This window comes from Nelusetta ayraudi, unplaced genomic scaffold, assembly GCF_046127955.1.
Source record: "Nelusetta ayraudi isolate G7.1 ecotype Tasmania unplaced genomic scaffold, CSIRO-AGI_Nayr_v1 ptg000084l, whole genome shotgun sequence".
Classification (NCBI taxonomy): domain Eukaryota; kingdom Metazoa; phylum Chordata; class Actinopteri; order Tetraodontiformes; family Monacanthidae; genus Nelusetta; species Nelusetta ayraudi.
In genome coordinates, this window is record NW_027466134.1 from 717,063 (window position 1) to 734,157 (window position 17,095).

Below are 17,095 nucleotides of genomic sequence, written 5' to 3' on the forward strand. Positions count from 1 at the left end.
AAAACAAAAAAACAAAAACAAATAACAAAAAAACAATGATAAGAATCTTTTTGGTGTTACCCACTAAGCTGCTGCACTAAACGACACAATGTTGTTACACCCACGCACGGGATTCCTCTTAGCTTGGCTGACTTAAGTGTTCAAAAATCCATCCGAGCGATCCTTGTTTTTCGTTTGTTTGGGAGATTAACAATAGATGTCTGCTGCTGACTGCGGCTTTGTGAAAACTTCACACAAGCTGCAAGAGACAAAGGTAATTGACTTTGTGTGTAATTTGTGTAATCTAGTAACCTTTCAAATCCCACTTGGAATCAAGTTTCAAATCTCGCTCATCCGTCTTGGAAAACTCCACCAGACACCAGTTCATTTATTTAGCACACTTACATTTCTTTTTTGAGTAAGCACCCAATACATACTTGGGTCTGACACGCAAAAATGATGTATACAGATAAATGAAAAACAATTAGAGATGGCATGACAGAGGAAACATTAGAAATGAAACTGTCGTGACAGTGCTGCACTGTGATTGGCCTTCCTATTAGCTCCTCTGTTCCTCTGTCACAGGATGCCTTCAATTCCATTCCATTAAATTTTACACCTTGGCAATCACTCTGCAGAGGACTAATAGATTTTCTCTGCATTTTACGAGTGAAAAACCTACCCGGCTCATGCATTTCATCCCCAACACTGGAACGCACAAACACACTCCAGGGTGCGCAGAACCTGTGAAACCTGTTCAAATCGTCCCACGGAGCTCAATTCACGACTTAATATGCTTATTTTTTCTTTATTCCTGCCTTTATTTTCAGTGTCTTTCTTTTGAAATCCTCATCCCTCTCCTCCCTCTCTCTCTCTCTCTCTCTCTCTCTCCCTCTCTGCGCTCGCTCTTACCAAACTCAGGTAATCCTCCTCTCTGCACTCCAGTGACACAAAGAAAGGATATGGAGCATTGCCATGAAACTAAAGCCAGAGAAAGAAAGCATTTCTCACTGCAGGACCCCGCTGAGGTACATTACCTCGAGGCTGGTGCATCCACAGGGGTCTGAGACCAGGATACCAATGAGTGTCTTTCTGTGCGTGTTTGGCGGCGGCACGTTGGCATTCTATCAGACTACAGAGACGTAGTTGTATCTTTAGCAATGTTAAGAGAGAGCAAGAGAAGTATAGCGCCAATAAATCAGCTGAAAATGCTGGCGAGGTCGAGCTGAAGGGCTTTTGTGGTTATTTTTGCGTGACTCAGGAATATGTGAGGAAGTCCGAGACATCGCACCCCATATGACTGACTACAGTTAGACGCTGCTTCTTTTGTCGAGGATAACTCCACTGAACAGATACGATGTATTATTAAATCTATTCCATTTGCTGTTCATTCATCTACACAGACTTAAGAGGTTGAAATAGATATCAATGGAGCTAATATTCAGCAAATCCTTTGTTTGGAAAAACCGTCCACAAAGCAAGATAAATACGAGAGCATTGCATAAAAGTCGAGCCGTGGACGGCCACCAGCAGGCGCAAGAACAAAATAGTTTTTTTTTTTTCTTCCTATCTCTCCCCCGTGTGCGGAACCCAACAGATCGGCTTACCTTGAAAGCGAATCCTACACACTTTAACCGACAATCACTTGCGTCTAGAAAGGGGGCGGTGCCTAGCTCGAGGGAGGGAAATATCAGACGCTAGAGACTGCTGGAGAGGATACAGCAGACGACTCGCCTGATAAAACAGATGACAAGCAGATCTGTGTTGTCTACTAAAGCAAAACATGAAATAGGGAAGCGCAGTTAAAGCGGCTAATTAAGGTGTTTGTTATCTGGCTGCTGGAACGAGAACTCTCTGCTGCAATGCTGATGACTTAGAACCAACAGGATAAAAAGGGAGAGCTGTCAGATTTCATTGTCAGTCTAAAATGCACACAAACAGAGAGAGAAACATCCGCAAGGACATGATGGACATTCATCGTTATCTTCCTGTTTGCAGCAAAAGGAAGTTCTTTCTCTGGTGGACATGTTTCCACTCCTTTCTCTCTGCCTCTCTGTTCTGCACTCTGCCCGTACACCATGAGCACTTTCCCAACTTTGACGTTATATGCACTAGAAAGCCTTCAACAGACCGACTCAAACTTCAGATCAAAGGTCTTTGCTCCGACCTCGACACAAATCTGTGACAGAAAGACGAGAGAACAAAATTACGAAAGTTCCGACAGAATGGTTTTGAAGGTGGGCCGCAGCTGTCGCATTCCTCCAGGGATGAAGGTTCAAGAAAAAGAAGAGGAGATCATGGGTAGACCTTCCTCTGCATAGTACAGATACAAAGAGCCACGTGGAGTTAAATCTACCACGGCTGGGACTTGACGGCTGATTTGTCTGGGGTATAAAAAAATTGGGAAAAAAAAAATCTCCCTTGATAGGAATATAAAAGGGTCTCTTTTTCACTGTGTGAAATTCTGAGTCTTTGTGGTCATTCTAATAGGGAAGTTAACACAAAGCCCAAGTAAGCTGCATTTGAACAGCTTGCCAGGGTAAATTAAATACCTTTCTTTTTCTATCAAGAGGCCAAAATGATACACGTAATGACTTTACATTTACATTTTGTTGTGAATTTGTGATTACTTTACTTACTTTTTACTATTTTAGTTTGATCAGTAGAAACGTCAAATTTGCTCATCTGGACTCACACGCTTGAACTCACTCAATAAATCCACTGACAATAAACCTGAAATCCAACAGCTTACTTCAAGGAAGGGGATCAGTTGCAACCATTTGATATTCTTGGATACATATAACTGTCGTAGCATCTTGCGGCTAATTTCTGCTCCATGAGGCCCGACGCCCTCCGGTGACGCTGCATGGACTGAAAAATGCGGACTTGTATTATTCTCAACACTTCCTTACCTCGAAGACGGTGAGGGCGAACGGGTGCCCCAGGTGGTGATGGGAGGATAGCAGCACTCTGCGGTTGTCCCCGTTCAGGTCCACGCTGGACAGCAGGTGCAGCTTGGAGTCCACCCAGTAGAGACGTCGGTTGGACAAGTCTGTTAGGATGGCGAAAGGGACCAAGAAATACAGCAAAAGCCGAGAGGAGAAAATGACAAAGTCAGACAGAGACGAGGGCGGAGGCAGGTCACTGCAGCAGAAAAGGCCCGGGGTGAAAGGTAGACCAAATGTAATGGACCAGCGGCTACGCTATCAATCTTCTTTGACATGACAGCCGGAGCGCTGCGCTCGCAAAACACAGATGTGATTGTAATATTGCCGCTTGACTTCATGTGGAGAAAATATATATATATGTGTGACCTTGAGCCAATACATTAGTATTGCTGGAGGATTCTGTCGTTTTACCGTTCCATCACCGAATAAAACCTCAGGATCGTTTTTTTTTTTTTTTCAATGTCCATTTCATCGTCTGGCTGTGAAGCTCAGAGGGCTAATAACATGTAAATAAATGAAATTAGAAAACGTGTACAAATGTCACCAGATAAAGGCAAAGTCCGAGTGCCATTCACAGTACACTAGTTGGTAAATTGCAAACATGTTTGTTGGGTTGCCCACCATTTTGTGGCTCTTCTGTTAACTGCGTGAAGTGTCCATTGTTTCACACTCGAATGTGAAAAGCACACTGAATTTACGTGTACTTCAAAGCATGATTACACTTGCAAAACATCTGGTCCAAAATGAGAGTGATTTGGGACTATGGTTATCAAGATCAGATCAATTTTCTGTTGTACTATATGCTGCAGCATTGTTTTAAACTGCTGGATTAGAAGACATCAAATTAATTCATCTTAAACCAGGGCTGTCGGCATTAACACATTAATGGTGGTGAGATCAAATACAAGGCATAGTGAGCACATCATCATAAGCCTTTTGTCCCTTTTATTGACCCGTAGTCAGGTCCGGCCCTACCTCTGTGTTTTGGTTCCCAATTAAGACAAACTCTGGTAAGAATTGCTTTATATGGACATAAAAATTTACTTGAAATGCAAAATAACTGAATATTAAACTGTCTTAAAGTGCAAAAGTCACAGAATCTTTAAACATGCAAATCGTTCACTATGGAAAGTCCCTGTTAAGCCCAAGCTTTAACATTTACCTTTGCTTTCCTGTTGTAATCTAATCCTCAGCAAAACAAAAATAATTGATCGAAACACAAAAATGTATTTCATTCAAATACTCAATTTTGCATACAGTTTCTAATTTCATTTGCAAAGAACCTCATGGAAGAATATCTTGCTTGGGAAATAAAGCTTTCAATCATATAATGTTTGGAATATGATAAGCAAGTCCGTTTCCAATTTCCTGTGCTGCCTTAAAATGACCCGAGAATATAAAATCATCCCAAAACAAACAGGAAACCCGCACTTTTATTTCCATTCGCCGCTCCTGACTCAGACTCTGCTCTGTGCGAAACCAGTGACTAAGGCAAAATAACCCACCCTGCCTTTCGAGGCAGTGTGAGAGCAAGTCTGGCAAACTCTTTCATTCCCCTCGCTGTGAAAAAAAAAAGTATATATAATTTGTTTCCAGACAGATGTAGTGACACCTCAATTCAATGTCTCTCTCCCTTTCTCCTCGGGCAAGGGCAGCGAGGAAAGATTGGCTATTGCTGCAGAGGGAGTTGAAAGGAATGGCGGCAGGTATCGACGGTACAGAGCGTCTGGCTTATTAATTCAGGGCTCGCTGGTCTGACTGATGAGAGTCAGACACAATCTGAGCTGTAACAATAAGTTCCCAGGAGGCTGTCAAGCCCCCCCCCCCTCCTCGCTCAGCCTTTTATATTTTCTTATCAGCATCTATCAAGTCTGTCCCCCCTTTTTTTTTTTTTTTTTACAATAACCATAGCCATTTTCTTTTCAAACACAATACCACAATGCCAACCTTTGGTACAATTTGTTTTGGGGAAAAAAAAAATGTGTTTGTAAAGTTGTTTTCAGAACTGGATGATTTTCCTGCCTCAATCTTTTAGCTTCGTGAGGTCTGCGCTTCGCCTGTACTTTCTTACCGAGGGTGATTCCATTGGGCCACTCGATGTGCTCGGACACCAAAACTTGTCTGTCGACTCCGTTCAGTCCAGACTTTTCAATTTTGGCCCGATCTCCCCAGTCGGACCAGTACATGAACCTGTAAGGAATGCAACAGCCAGTGAGATTGTGACAGTATTGCTAGAAAACAGTATCAAATGGAATTTTCTGTGACATGGGACACTTAAAGGTGGTTTTGGAAAAAAAAAAAAAAAAAAAAAATCAATTGACTAAAATCTGATGTGACTCTCACTCCATCCATTTTTCGAGGCAAAATTAAATGTGTTGCTTTCAAAGCAAATTTGGTCACTGTGAAAATTTGAACGCGCAAGAGCGTAGAGTGGAGCGCAGTGTGGAGTAGAGGGTGGGTTCGGAAGGGCAGAGCTTTAATTGCACTAGTTTATGCTCTGAAGCTTTGTGGAATTGTGAAGAGTCCTCGGGGGATCTCAAGAAGCCGGGGAAGGATGCTGACAGAGCTGATGAGTCACGCTGCATCTCTAAAGCGAATAGGAAATTGCAGAGTGCCACAAAAATGCTGATAAGAGGGTCAAAAAGTTTGGGGATTTTTTTTTTTTCATACATATATTTGTTAAGAGTTTTTAACTTCCCCAAATATTGACTCACATGCCCATGTCACCCTCACATCCACTCATTTCCTTCCACTTATTTCCTGCCCCCCCCTGCCATCGGCCTACTTCAAACTTTTCCCACTCTTGAAAATCTCACCCGTGGTGCGGGTCCACGACGATGGCTCGCGGCTCGCTCAGCTCAGTCGCTATCAGCACTTTCCTCTTCCGGCCGTCTCCGCTGGCGACGGAGATGCTCTTGTTGCCCGAGTCGGTCCAGTAAATGTTCTTGTGGACCCAGTCAACGGCCAGGCCCTCCGGGGAGTGGAGCGAGTCAATAAGCGTTATCTGCTCTGCCGAGTCGCTGGCCTTGTTGATGTACGCGCTAAAGAGAGGAAAAGAGGGTCTTTGTAAGTTGTCAAGAGCGCTGAGGAACGTTCTATAATCCGGGGGGGGGGGGGACTGCAAGAAAGAGAAAAATACAAAGCAAATATTGCCATAAAAATAGTTTTTTTTCCCCGTCAAAAAAAGGGATCAGGTGTGAATAAAGCTACGTCAGGGTAAAAAAAAAAAGCCAGCCTCTTATCTCACAGTGTCTCCCAGGGAGGCAGACTGTTTTTATCCTGTCAGCAGATAACCCCCCCCCCCAAAAAAAAAAACATCTGGCTCTTTATTTTTTATTTTGTGTCTCTCTGTTGTCTGAATGTCACCCTCGCCTCTCTGCACATCCTCTGCTTGCTTGCCTGTTTTCATGCTCCCTCGCTTGCGGCCTTTGAAAGCGATTAAGTTCACTGCATGAAGGTTACTTAGGCGTTGCGGGCGAAATGTTGAAATGTAGACATCTCTGCCGTAAGCTGATGCCGGAGACCGGACGAAGTGGAGATGTGCTGTGTTGCCGTTTGCAACGGCAGACATTCACCGTTTCCGTGCTGCTGTGTTGTTGCATACAATCCAGGGCTTCTGTTTTATCTGCCTGGCTTTCTGGAATGAATCAGCTCAAGTCCTCTTGGGGACAAGGGGATGACACAGTATACTGACGTGCACGTCGGTGGCTTAATAATGAAGTGAATATTTAAAATGGCTCTCAGACTGAAGGAAGATGGAAATCAAGCCAGCCAAAAATGGTATAGATGTTATTTTACACTCTACTGTGTCAAATTCGAAATACTTGTTTGTAACCTATTACACTGCCCGGTATCGGTATGAATGTCTTCTTGTGCAAACATATCCTGATTAGCACTTGATAGCAGAAAACAAGCACCGAACGTCATCATTTCGCTGACATTTCCCCGCTAACGCAAATTTATCCGCGCTGCCCTCCCTTAATTAAAACCACGCAGGCAAACTGCGATGAGCAGGTTGGTGGGACGAGCAGGGGCAGAGCAGCAGGACGGAAGCAGACAGAGACAAACGAGTGGAAGACCACACAGCAGATTGCTTCTTTAATTGGCTGTTTTATTGTTTACAGCAGACATCTCCATCACGGCGAGAAGTTAACAAGTCATCGACCCGAACTTGCTAAATAACAATGAATTGGCCGCGGGGACGGCGGGGAAGGATCGCTTTATAAAAGTGCGTCCATTCCAAGGCTGGAGGTGGGGAGCCTGGCGGTGGTGTTTGTCTACAGTAACTCGAAGCGGAAGTTCAACTCTGTCGTTCATCCACACCGTCTTTTCACGAGCGGCCTTTCTTTCTGTTCTCTCAGGCGCTAATATTGTTAGCGACCTACTGCTTCTTCACGCGGCGTGCTTCAGGTGTTCTTCTCTTCTTCCACCTTCAGAGAGCAAAGGTGCGGCGCCACACCAGGCCTGGCATAGGTACTACATCGATTTCAGTCGTTTCCAGCGTCTCCGTGTACACGGCCCCCGAGGGAGGAAGTGTTGTGTTCCAGCTTTTTTTTGTCGTTCATTTCTGGTATTGTGTGTTATAAGAGGTGTTTAGGTTCGTGTTTGCCTGTTCTCCATGTGTCTGCTGGGGATCTCTCTCCAGGACTTCAACCACAGTGCAAAGACAGACGCACTGGGCAAAGTGACAGCTGAATTGCCATGTCATGCCAACAATCTGACTACTGCTGAAAATGGTCAGCTGACCAAACCATTGACTTTTATTTATTTTGTGCGTCAATAATATCCCCCCCCCCCCCCCTCCTCACACGATGTGAATTAAAAATCCTCATTCTTTTGCATCCAAAAGCCTCAATGTCACAAAAACAAATCATGGCTAGTATTGTAATCTGCAGTTACGCAGCAAAGTCAGCAATGCCACTCGTTCGAGGTTGGTATAAAATCTTTTTCTTTTTTGTTTCCACCCATCACTCAGGCCTTTGATACGAGCACATTTGGTTGTTCTTTCTACCTCTTGCACAAGTCCCTGAGTTCTGGTGGGAACGCATGTCGAGTGTGTGTGTGTGTGCACGTGTATGCAAATGAGGAAACGATGCGATTATCCAGGCAGCAAAACCAGAGCATATGGCCGGGCTGAGACCATGCAGGGCTCCTCCCACTACCTGGCAGGGTGGCTGTCACACACACACACACACACACACACACAGACACAAGCGTGACTCATGATACACCAACAGCACGTGTGTGAACAAGTGCTGAATGTGTATGGAGGGCAAAATATCTCTAAATATCTCCGTCTTACACAAGCGAACAGGTGACACAACAGACACACACTCTCGCACACTCAGACACACAGACTTGACTCCAAAAGGTCAACTCGGACCCGCAAGCGTGAGTACCTGTAGATCTTGCGATGATACAGATCACACCAGAACATCTTGTTGGTGGACACGTCCACGTCCAGGGCCACGGCGTTCTTCAGCGTGGGAACCACCTGGGTGTACTCGCTCTTGAGCAGGTCGATGCGACGGATCTCGTGGCGGTTGGTGAACATCAGGTAGGGGCTCTTTCCTGGAAAGGGGGGCGGCAGAGAGGCGCTCGAGTTACGATCGACGCTCGCAAACGTCTTTTTTTTTTTTTTTTTTTCCCGTCGCGCTGTTTCGATTCGTTCATTTGGGTGAATTTGGCACACTGGCTAGAACGGATGCTCTGCTGCCCCTTCCACAAGTTTGCAGGGCAACTTAAGTTTGCAGAGTTCCTTCTCTCCGCCTCCGCCTCAGAGCGCTGAAAACGTACAACTCTGTGGACGTTGTTGAGTCATTAATTATTATCCAAAGTGGGCAGCCATTCAAAAGCTTTAAAACATGCATTTTTGATGATTGCGCATGAATAAATCAGACAAATAAACCATCAAAAAGTCAACTGCAACCGTGCACGCACTCGCATGTTTGAGCGCACACACACACACACACACAAAAAAAAAACCCGCATCACGGCCATCTTGGCGCGATGTCTCTTTTAGCTCAACCCACTGCTGCTCACTTCATTATTCATGCAATTACGCTCTGCTAGGAAAAGAAAAAAAAAAAAAAAAAAAAAAAAAAAAAATACCCTCCACTTTTCGTGTGGTGTTCTGTTGCCGGAAGATAAAATGAAGCGCAACGTGCCAGCGGAGCAGGTAGCCGACAGTCTGGGCATGACACAGGCTTCTATTCTGAGCGCCCAGGCAAATCAAAAGTGTGTTTCTGGGTTTTCCACCTCAGGTGTTGCGATGTTCACTGGCACGTCAGTTACTTAGGGCACATTTCGGCGGCTGCTGAAGGTGACCATGAGTCAATTCCTCTGAATTGTGGGTAATTGTAAATCAGGTCATCTCTGCAGTTGCCTCACCAGCACGAAGGTCAGTCTTCAGTCCCAATAACTGACCAAATTCACACTGATTTTGGATTTTTCTCGACTTGTCTCTTTAGCTAGACGTCAGCCTGAACGATTCTCCGACGTTTTGTTCCGTGCTCTCTTTCGCAGAAGTAACCACCCATCTCATGTCTCACTTCTCATTTCTTTCCTTTAACCTCACCCTTCTTGCCTGTCATGTTACTCTCCACTTGACACTCAGTCCAGTAAAGCAGAAAAGCCACATAGAAAGAGACAAATATGGGCACAATAGTCACGTTGGTGTATACGCCTGCATGCACACACGAAGGCACACACGAATCGTGAAGGCACAGACGCACACACACACACACACACACACACACACACACACACACACACCTAATACTTTTCTCAGGCCCGGCTCAATACGTGCTGCTGCACAGGGAGAAAATATTACAACTCTACTACTGTTTGAATCCAATCATTTTTCTCTCACCACGAGGCTTGTAACCATCACTTTCACCTGCTGAGTGGAAGAGTCGATGTATGTGCGTGTGTGTGTGTGTGTGTGTGTGTGTGTGAGAGAGAGAGAGAGAGAGGGAGAGAGAGAGAGAGAGAGAGAGAGAGAAGCAATAACGAGACAGGCACAAATGTGTTGAATGCTGGGAGAGAAATGGAGAAGTGGCCAAGAAGCGGACGTAATTGGGCGACAGCAGAAAGGTGGGAAGAGATGGAGCGACAGGAAGAGCTTCTCTTTGCCACGTTCACCTTTTTTTTTTGAAGACATAGCCAGTGTCTAATTTTCCTCATCAATTCTTTCACCGGAATGCGAAGCATGCTGAATCATTTCTTTTCGTTTCTTTTTTTCCCCCTTTTCTCCTCCCCCCCTGGCTGGGGTGGTGCCTGATACGTCATCATAAAGTGCAATATTATTATCTCGGCACAGTCATTTCCAGCAGGGCTCCAACCGTCGGCTTTCTGCACAAGAACAGAGATACAGATTAACTGTATTTTAATCTGTTCTGCCAGTTTGGGGCCCTTGTGCCACGTTAGCCAATTAAGATAATGCAGCGACAAGATAAATAAGGGCCGGGGGAATCCCGCCGGGCGCTAGAGGGGTGCTGATTTGACTCACGGCCAAGCAGGTGTGTTTGTTTTGGAGATATGCAAAGTGAAAGTGAAAAAAAAAAAAATAATGATGTAAACTCAGACGGAAAGGTCAGCGTGAAATGCTGCAGGATGACGTGCGTATAGATGCATTAATATACATTAGTCTGGGGGCATCCGTGCTTGTTAAGGGTTGGGTTGACTGTTGTTTTAAATAAACAACAAAAAGTCTCGTCGGCAAGCGTCTCACAGCAAAATGTCAGCCAAAAGTCTGACAAAGCAGATTCTGTGATGCTTTATTAGTCCGGGGGTCAATTGGAAAAAAAGAATATTTAATGAAGCAAACACCGAAAGCTGGCTGGGTAGATAAATACCTGCACATGATACAACAAGACTGAGGTCTTCTCGGCCTTCGTGGCCGTCGAGTGCAGAGAAACTTTGAGACGAGACTTGACATTGTTTGGTAACATTGTTAGTCCCGCGGCAGAGTGGGCAGACCCACTTTGAAAAGTGTGCTCAAACTGTCAACTTTGGCACAAACTGCTCTTGGCACCAGGCGGCGGAACACAGTTCACTTTTGATGGAAAAGGGAACAAAAACAAGAAACAAGAACAAACACAGAGAGAAAAAAAAAAAAAAAAAAAAAAATACTTGGCTCACAGCTGACTTCTTTCTTTCTATGATTATTCAGTGATGCCACATCGTCATTGTTTATGTTTCCACCCCTCTTTCCAAATTGCAACTTTTATTTCTTTAAGATTTCCAGTTGTTCGCTCCCAGGAAGCATCTCAATCACCTGCCTGCATCGCACTCTGACAATATAATAATGTTCCAAACCAACGGCACTCAGTTTGTAGCAGAAAGATTTAAAAATTCTCAATCATTCATTTCTTTTATATTAGTTTAAACGCTACACTTATTTACATTTTAACAGTGCTTCCGCTGCACTAAACGCGATCTTGCTCGCTGGATTGCTGCTGTGACTGCCATTTTTTTTGTGCTGCTTTATATCTTCAGTTCAGTTATCAGGACACCTGGCTGCGATACAGCTCAGTAAACTGCCGGTTCAAATGCAACGCAGGGCATCGGCGCCTTCACTTGGCAGGGACTCTCAGGGGAAGGAGAGCAATTTTTGGAAACATTGATTCAGTCGGGGGGGCGGGGGGGCTATTAAAACCATCTCCGACAAAGACCAGTGGCTTCAGAGATGACAGTCGCAGAGTGTCAAGAGAAAGAGTCAGTCATGAGCAGCCATCAACTGGCAATATTTTATTTTATTTTATTTTATTTTTTTAAAGAAAAGGTCCCCCAAGCTGTTATTGAGCTACGTTTAGAGCAGAAACAGTAAAATACAGATTTTTTTCTAATTCTGTGACCAGACACGGCACCACACGCTGTCCCCCAAAATCCGTTGCGATTTACTGTAAATGCCGAAAAAAGTGTTTTCATGACACATTTGCGATATATACGTCGACATGGGCGCATCTGGGAAAACCCCCTGACGACAGCATCAAAACCTTCCAGCCATGTTTGAGAGGTCTTCTAGAAGTTCAGGTGTTTCCATGATCGGCTTTGTATCGCCCTATTTAGGGCTGGCGCAATTCCAGGGGAGTGTGGGGGGGCAATGGAAACGCAGCTAGTGAGATCGGAAACGTTATTGCCCGCCGCAGTAAACCAGAACAAACACAGCGGGTGGGCACACACACACACACACACACACACACACACACACACACACACACACACACACACACACACACACACACACACACACAGACCCAACTTTTAATGAGCACTGACAGTCGCACCTCACTCTGAAATTAATCTGAAGCCGCCACAAGAAGAACGAGGAAACAAAAAAAGAAAATAAATCCGACTGGCAGGGGAATCGCACTGGGTTTACCTTGTGCCCCCCCCCCCCCCCCCCGCGCCCCCCGCGCCCCCTCTCCTTCCCCTCTCCCTCTAAAATAACAGCCTGACATATTGCAGCCTAGCCTGAGTTTCCATTCGCAAAGGTAATATCGGCACTTGGCACGTGTGCCACCTCGTCGCCGAACGTGACATTCCTCCAGGCGACTCAATCCCCCCCCCCGCAATCCCATGACAATGACAACAAGCAAGAGTGACCGGAATACGGAGCGTGCGACGGCGTGGCTGGTGCATGCGTGGGCGTGAGAAGGCATTGATACAGGCAGCATCAGAGACTGGGCTGAGCAGCTTCATTAAGTCAGAGCCAGGAAGCGGGAATCTCTGTGTTTAACATCCCATCGCTACACATCATCCCGGCGCTCCAAGACGTGAGACGGCCGAAAGCGACTCCTGCGTATCTGCGCTGCATCCGTGTCCAATCAAGTCTCAAAACAGCGCGCTCCTCTGTTTGCTACTTCCTCTATACCAGGGGTCGGGTTATCAGCTGACTTTATTTTCGCTTCCGAAAACCTCGAATGCAGGCCCTCTCTTCATCAACCCCTCAGCCAGAACCGGAGAGCAGACTGTCTGTCTTATCAATTCCCAAGAACTCCCACAAACCCTCTTAAAGTGTAACAGCTATGTCAAAAAAAAAACACATGGAACACATTTCAGGAACATTACAGTACTTTCCTCCCGCGGTTGCTCTCCCCTCCGGCCTGTGTTGATCGAGGCTCCGGCCCGACAACAGCAGCTTTCCCTCCGCAGAGCTAGTAAAGATTCACACGCTGAGACCTGAAGCGATCAATGTTGTGTTTTTTTTTTTTTTGTTTTTTTTTCCTAATCATTTTTATGCCACTTAGCTCCAGACTGAGGGCCTGTTTTCCGCTTTAAGCTCTCTCATTAGCACACCGGTTCACCCCGAAACGACTCAACTTAAGACCGGCGGGTCGCGATCGCTAATAGCACTTGTTCCTCATCGGTTCACCTTCACAATTGAAACCAGGAGGCCGCTGACAGTGGCAGAGTGCAAAAAAAAATAAATAAAAAAAAAGATAATGCATTCTGAGAAAAGCAGATAATGCGCTGATAATGGTGGCTAATCCACTCTTCCTCCGCGACGACGGGAGACTCGCTCCCTTTGCAGGGCACTGTTTTGTTTTTGTAGCGTTGGTTACCTTTAGAAAAAAAAAGAAAGAAGAAGAAGGAGGAGGAGAAGAAAGTCGTAATGAACAACTTTCTAGTGCACCTTCGCATCAGAGGCTCTGACTTCTTAGCGCGTTGAGAGAAAACTTTATCCAGAGGTGTTCAAATAGATGTTGAGAGACACAGCATCATTATCAGCAAAGCCAGCTGTAGAAGTGCCGCCAGACTCTCATTTAAAAAAACAAAAAAAAAAGAAATCACACATCCACAGTTCACAGGGAGCATTTCTAAAGGCAGACTCGGCCGCCGCTAACAAGCTAACAGCCTTTTTATCGTGGCCGCAGGATTCGGCCGGAGAAACATTTTCCAACAGCAACCTTGTGCGCCGCAGCTTGAGGACAAACTTTTATCCTCATTCATATCAGCGCTGGCCGTGTTTACCCAGGCCCAGGCCAAGCGGGGGTGCAGACTGTGCTTGTGTGCCGTGGCGGGTACGCTAGTCGCCCCCCCCCCTCGCCCCCCTGTCGGCACGGCAACCCCCTCCCCCATCCTCTCACACACCACCCACCCCCAGACCTCCACCCCCCCCCACCCCCCCCGACTCTCCGGCCACACCAGAGGCAGCTGGCGGAGAACTTTTTTTCATTTGTGAGCTCGGCAGAAAAATGTGGCAAATATTTATCTTTGCACAGATTGGCGCGCGCGGGCCGCATACAAAGCGGGCCCTTGATTTCAATGCGTGAGAACGGAGTTGCTCGCGGGTCGGGGGGGGGGGGGGGGGAGTTTCGCCGGGATGGGAAGGCAATTAGGCCGCATCTCACCGCGTTGGCCTTCCCGAGTGTGATTCTTGTTTAAGCCCATCAGTGTGCGGCCGTGGCGGTGTTCTGGTGGAGATGGCGTCTTCATCCAGTAATGACTGTGTGTGTGTGTGTGTGTGTGTGGGGACAGTTGGAGTCGGGGGTGATGAATGATGACTCACCCACAGCCTTGCAGGTCTTGGTGGCGGGGTCCATTTCGTAGCCTTCGTAGCACTCGCACTTGTAATCTCCTTTGTAGTTGATGCAGATCTGACTGCAGGCGTCCGGGTTCTCACACTCGTCGATGTCTGTCGGAGTGGGAGACGTTGTCAGTTTCGTTTTTTTGTTCGAGGCCCACAGTGTCGAATGGACGAGAGACAAATGCACGCCGCTGCCATTCAAAGGTTTTGGAGTCACCGACTCATTTCTGCATTGAACTCCCATCATCGGCAGCGGCATCGTGGAATAATCTGGTGGAATGCTCTGAGAACATTACTAGTGCAGGACAATCAGTCAGGGTTGTGCTGAAGACATTATGGGATGGCGTTGACACTTGTCGCCTTGGACGTCTGATAGAATGTGATTTTAGAGAATGAATATCACGTGCGCATTATGCAGCCATCACTACAGTGGTGGACTGCTTTAAAATTGCAACAAAAAAAAAAGAAAAAAAAAAGAAAATGTAAACATTTCTAGAACAAAGCTTTGTATAATAATCACACTTAGTTGTGTGAGCTAAACCATAAAAGAGAGAACAACGCATCGTGGTTTATATTTGCGGCTCTTTAAAACAGCCGACTTTTAGTGCGTTCACACAGTACTCTGCACACTTGGAGTTCCCTCAAATCACCTTTAATTAGACATTGCTAACAGTTTCCGTTGAACTCTAAAATGTTCCCATACTTGTGAAGCGCATCTTGACTGATTTCCGTTCTGAAGGAGTTCAACGCAGAAACGAGTCAGTGACCCCAAACCTCTGACCAGTCGTGTGGATCATACACAGAATTTAAAAGTGACCGCAGCCAGGCCTTCATGAGGACACACCATGCATCACTCGTGACTTTGCTGCGCGCCAGTGTTTGTCTTTACCTCCGCAAGTCTTTTTGTCCAGCAGCTTGTACCCCGAGGGGCAGTCGCACTCATAACCGATTCTCCGGTCCCTGCAGACGTGCGAGCAGCCGCCATTGTTGTCTGCGCACTCATTCAGGCCTGTACAATCAAGGGCAGTGAGGAGGAAGGACAGAGATGGGGGACGGACACAGAAAAACGGAAAGGCGAGGTTGGTGAAATAACTTCAGGAGGCAAACAAAGAACAAAGACAAAGCCTTGACCTCAAACTTTGCCTGAAGACAGTTCCCAGTATCGACGGTCAGACTTTCCCCATAGTGCTGTGTGCTAAAGAATGCTGATTGGCGGCACTTTGTTCAACCTGCTGCATTGAAGGCAGTGTCCGCCTGCAAGCATCCTTATTTGATATCTCCAAGTTTCACACTCGTTTATTTGATGATTTGGAAAATGGAGCAAAAGAAGAGAAGCGAGTGCACAACGCGACGAGGTCCAGGTTCTTTTGAGCTTATTGTCCAATGAAAAGAACAGTGGGAAGAAAAAAAAAAAAAAAAAAACAACCTCAAAGGCTACGGAAGAATGGCCGGCAGGCATGGTGAGACTCAATGTGGGGCACCCATCGAGAACAAATTTGTGAAAAGTTGATGAAATTTAGGCAGGATTACAAGAAACCGATGGACCAGAACAGCCGCGGTGGGTCTGACCGCCACCCGTCATCAGCCCGATTTAAATGAGTTTCCCCTAACATCACGATTGGAGCGCGGTTGAAGGGCAAAACCACACAAATGGCCAGAATTCCCTTTATCCTGGTAAAATAACCCAGAAGTGATCACTGCCACGAGAGTCAAACAGAACCTCTCCTCCACCGTCCTCTGTCCTCTGCTGCCGCACTCTGATTGGACCCGCTCCTTCTGTTATTTCTCTCCCTTTCTTCCTGTATGTGTGCGTCCGAAACGCCACTTCTTCCTTTGTCTTCGAACAGCCCTCCAGGGAGAAGAGAGGGTCGTCGGATAAAGCTAAAGCTGGTTCTTCATTACCGGCTTGCATTAAATATTTAGGCTTCGGGGGCCAACAGGTTCCGACACAGCCGCCGCGGGTGCGAGACGGCGACGACGTGTGAGGACGGAACAGACTTTGAGGGATTATGAGACTTTGAACTCTATTTAAGGCTCCTGTCTGATGGCATTCTATCAGATGAAAACAGGCCACTCAATATTCAAGCGTGAGGAAGTCGATATCCATTTTTTTCTTTTTGTTCCAGTTAGAACAGGAATAAAAAAATTCTTCACGCCTTTCGATTGTAGAAATGAAGCAGATGGCAATATTCTGTCATTGAGCACACAGCTGTGAGAACTGTGAGAGTTACATGCATAACATTCAATGCATGGTGCATCCGAGATGCTTTTATAGATGCATAGTCAGGTATTTGCGAGATTTGAATGCAGCAAGCTACAGGCTACCTGAAGGACATCAGGCTTAATTTTCCCCAAAAAAACAAACAAACAAACAAACAAACAAAAAAAAAAACAGACAATAAATTCTAAATGCAAACAGTGTGCCAAACAACCTTTAATAAAATTGACCAGTTTACAGTCACTTCTGAGTAGAAGTAAAAGCTGCACCTCAAGGATAATTACAGGGTTTCATTTGTCCGAGCGAATGCAACAACACAGCCTCGGCTCACATTCTGCTGGCAGTGGTAAAAACAAACTGAGTGGGTTTCAGCGTCGCGTGGCTAAAAAAAAAAAAAAAAAAGGCCTCTCATTCCAA

The 17,095-nt window shown here is 45.9% G+C and overlaps 1 protein-coding gene across 6 annotated transcripts in view; it reads right to left on the bottom strand.

Moving 5' to 3' along the window:
• Nucleotides 1–17,095, bottom strand: part of lrp8 (low density lipoprotein receptor-related protein 8, apolipoprotein e receptor) — a 139,801-nt gene that overhangs the window by 15,882 nt on the left and 106,824 nt on the right. For all 6 annotated transcript variants that reach the window (XM_076045431.1, XM_076045429.1, XM_076045430.1 and 3 more), the window contains exons 8-13: nucleotides 15,350–15,469; nucleotides 14,443–14,568; nucleotides 8,327–8,498; nucleotides 5,744–5,968; nucleotides 4,999–5,117; nucleotides 2,892–3,031 (exon numbers count right to left, since the gene is read on the bottom strand). In XM_076045431.1, coding sequence (XP_075901546.1) covers nucleotides 2,892–3,031; nucleotides 4,999–5,117; nucleotides 5,744–5,968; nucleotides 8,327–8,498; nucleotides 14,443–14,568; nucleotides 15,350–15,469 — 902 coding nt within the window. The remainder of the gene's footprint in view (nucleotides 1–2,891; nucleotides 3,032–4,998; nucleotides 5,118–5,743; nucleotides 5,969–8,326; nucleotides 8,499–14,442; nucleotides 14,569–15,349; nucleotides 15,470–17,095) is intronic.